Source organism: Phytophthora parasitica, assembly GCF_000247585.1.
Source record: "Phytophthora parasitica INRA-310 unplaced genomic scaffold supercont2.259, whole genome shotgun sequence".
In the NCBI taxonomy this organism is placed as follows: Eukaryota; Oomycota; class Peronosporomycetes; order Peronosporales; family Peronosporaceae; genus Phytophthora; species Phytophthora nicotianae.
Window position 1 is genome coordinate 7,396 of NW_008649245.1, and position 2,893 is coordinate 10,288.

General features: G+C 49.1%; 2 protein-coding genes across 3 annotated transcripts; both read left to right on the top strand.

Moving 5' to 3' along the window:
- Positions 1–15: 15 nt before the first annotated feature.
- On the top strand, positions 16–994 carry PPTG_19998 (hypothetical protein; the record flags this gene model as incomplete). Its single annotated transcript, XM_008918671.1, has 2 exons — positions 16–241; positions 726–994. 2 exons carry the CDS (start codon positions 16–18, stop codon positions 992–994), a joined length of 495 nt encoding a protein of 164 aa, XP_008916919.1.
- Positions 995–1,692: 698 nt separating this feature from the next.
- PPTG_24828 lies at positions 1,693–2,478 on the top strand. 2 transcript variants are annotated; one of them, XM_008918673.1, is made up of 3 exons: positions 1,693–1,882; positions 1,962–2,142; positions 2,237–2,478. In XM_008918673.1, exons 2-3 carry the CDS (start codon positions 1,978–1,980, stop codon positions 2,270–2,272), a joined length of 201 nt encoding a protein of 66 aa, XP_008916921.1. In that variant the 5' UTR covers positions 1,693–1,882; positions 1,962–1,977; the 3' UTR covers positions 2,273–2,478. The 2 variants fall into 2 exon arrangements, with proteins under 2 accessions (XP_008916921.1, XP_008916920.1); XM_008918672.1 differs by having other exon boundaries at positions 1,693–2,142.
- Positions 2,479–2,893: the final 415 nt, after the last annotated feature.

Below are 2,893 nucleotides of genomic sequence, written 5' to 3' on the forward strand. Positions count from 1 at the left end.
GACCTTCTCGTGGACATGACTTCAACGCGGAACAGCATCGAATTCTTGCTTGTTTCCCCCAACCCAGACGTTGTTCGTGTGCTGTCACGTGGTTGTCACCGCGTGTATCTGCCTGAGTTGGGCCGCAGTCGCGAAGTGGCACCTGTTTCAGCCCAGATGGGATCCAACTACGCGAGGATGGAGACAGAAGGTCAGCCTGAAGGTGGATGGAACGTTGATGTAACGGCCATGTCTTGTGGGTGTAAGTACCATTTCAAGTTTGCTGTATGCATTCATGTCCTATTGGCCCTACAGGTAAAGCACTACACCGGCTTAGACGGTAAACGGACGCTCGTCAACCGTTCGGTCTCAAGGAAGCGACGTCGAACGCGTACTAGTAGTGCACGAGTCCCAGCTGGTCGGCAACGGACTAATGGCCACGCACTCACCACTGATTGAGGATACATATAACTCAAACAGAACTATAAAAATTTACAATACATTGATTCTTCTTGTTTGCATTTCGTTTCATCCATTTCCATTGTGACTACTTTTGGATAAATCCCAGCTCTAAAAATATTAATAACCGAAAGCAACAGTCGCTTTGCTGCTTGTTTAAATGGATTTTTCGATTATCTCTTCGAAATGGGAAGTGCTAACGATGGCCAAGCTCCTCCCAACGCTTTCTTCGCGTTTTTTCGAATGGTGCCAAGGGCACCTCCGTCAACGTGGGTGGGGTCGCCTAGACGAGGCTGCCGCCCGCTATCTGAGGAACTGGGCCCTCATCCAGCGAGATGACACCTCAAGTCCCAGTGACCCAATCAAGCGGCTGCTTGATGCGGTACCGCAATCCCGCATCACCAAGGCTCGTCTCATTGAGGCGGCCACAAAAGGTGATGATGCCGGTGAGCAAGAGTGGGTGCTGCCTTCCGGCGTGGATCTTCGAGGTCTTCCAACATACCAGATGCGCACTATATTGGATGATCAACGGGTTAATGGGCGCGTGGTTTCCTGACGTCGTGGGAGCCAACATGGGGACCTGCGTCTAACCTGCCATCTAACGAGATAAAGAAATATCGCAAGCGTAAAAGGCGCAAAGTAGAGCGTGCTTACATTGAAGCGGAGGCTGAGGAAGACTAAGCAATTATGAGTAGCACAATAGTGGCTTAAAGCTAAGACCATTTAAGTTAAGAGATAGTCGAACCCTAGATCTTGGTGACCTTGCCTGATACAACTGCATTACCATTGCCACGCAGCCATCAGCTAGAGCGGTACAGGGTCTAGCCCATCAACTCGCCCCGCACAAGCCTTGCAGCAACGGGCCCACACGTCGTAGCCATTGATGATGCGCACTGTCCTTTGCGTTGCCGCTCGCAGTGTCCGTCGAGTTGTCGCTGCATGTAGTGTCCGTTGTATGTGGTGGTGGCGCCGCCGAGCCAGCCCTGCAGCGGCCGTGGTACGCCGCGCCTTGATAATTGAATTATGTGCTCTTGCCCCCGCAAATTGATTTGTGAGGAAGCTGGAAGGTGGGGCTGGCTGTCACTGACCGTATCAGCCAATGGCTGGGCCGCGGGATGGATTGGAGTACCGTATGTTACACGCCTTCTCCCTCTATCTCTCTGCCCGATCCATCCCCCTTCTTTTCTGTGTGGCACACAGACGTTTTTGTGTGGATATTTAAAGACAGGGTACCACAAGTAGAAACAAATGTATCACGAGGGATCACAAGTAATTCCATTGGCTGAAAATAGAATTATTTTCAACTGATGCAGAATCTGCATTGCACATTAATTTTTCGTCGCTCAGGGCGCGATTAGTAGTGTTTCGTTGGAGAGGAGCGGTGAGAAGACGTAGATCCCAGTGGGCAGAAGACGTGCGCACTTCCCGACCTCAGTATCCACCGGTAAGTGCAGACGCACATGCCGGCCCCCGATGCTTTTGCTAATTCAATCGTTGTCTTTGCGAGAGCTACATGCACGTAGGACACAATATTGGAATATGTACATGAAACCTGAGGCAGTGCGTCCGCAGATCCTGCTGACGCCTATTCTATACGTCATGAAGAGAAGCTACAGGTTTTCGATCACTACTTGGTGTCATGAAGAGAAGCTACAGGTTTTCGACCACTACTTAGTGTTCTTCCAGCTTACGTTGGAGGTCAAGGTACAGTATTCTTCAAGATTGACAATACGTACTACTATGTTTTAACGTTTATAGTTGTCTAGCTGTACTTACTTAGCCTTGAATGCGCCTACAGTCAAGCGTAGAACTTTGGGGAATTGAACTTCGCTGAGAGCCTGAAGCAATCCGCTTGCTACTCTAAAAGCTGGACTAAATAGAACATTCCGCTCACGCCCACAGCTCAATGTTTGACAATCTTCTAACTTACCATCCAACTATTCTTCAATGCGCAGAAAACACGTTGTTAACCACCACAACGACAACTCCGCATGCATAGTTACAAAATAAACATTCGCCTCGTCAATATTTTAATCTAAAATAATACTTTTGAGTTCCTTCAACGTGCGAGATGTGCTCATGTCCCAATGTTCTCTTTCTTTCTTTGCTCACTTTCAGATTCCTCGGGTGGCTTGACGTCATTCGAATCTAGAAATTCGGCTTCCAGGGGCAGCTGGATAGACAGTGATTCGACGGTATCCTGCAAATGCCGTACCAAGTACGCAGAGTGGAAATATTTTCGCACATCATACTGAGCGACGCCCGCATCCTTATACTTGGATCTACCTGAATATGCCGACACGGAATCCTCAACTGCTCTGAAACTGTGCAGCGGGTACACACACCAGTATCCATGTTGACTTCGTATACATGTGCGTTCTTGCTGGTACTGCTGCGCGAGTCAAATGCATCGAACACGTAAAAGATCCGTTCATCGCCTACGACGTCGGTTTGC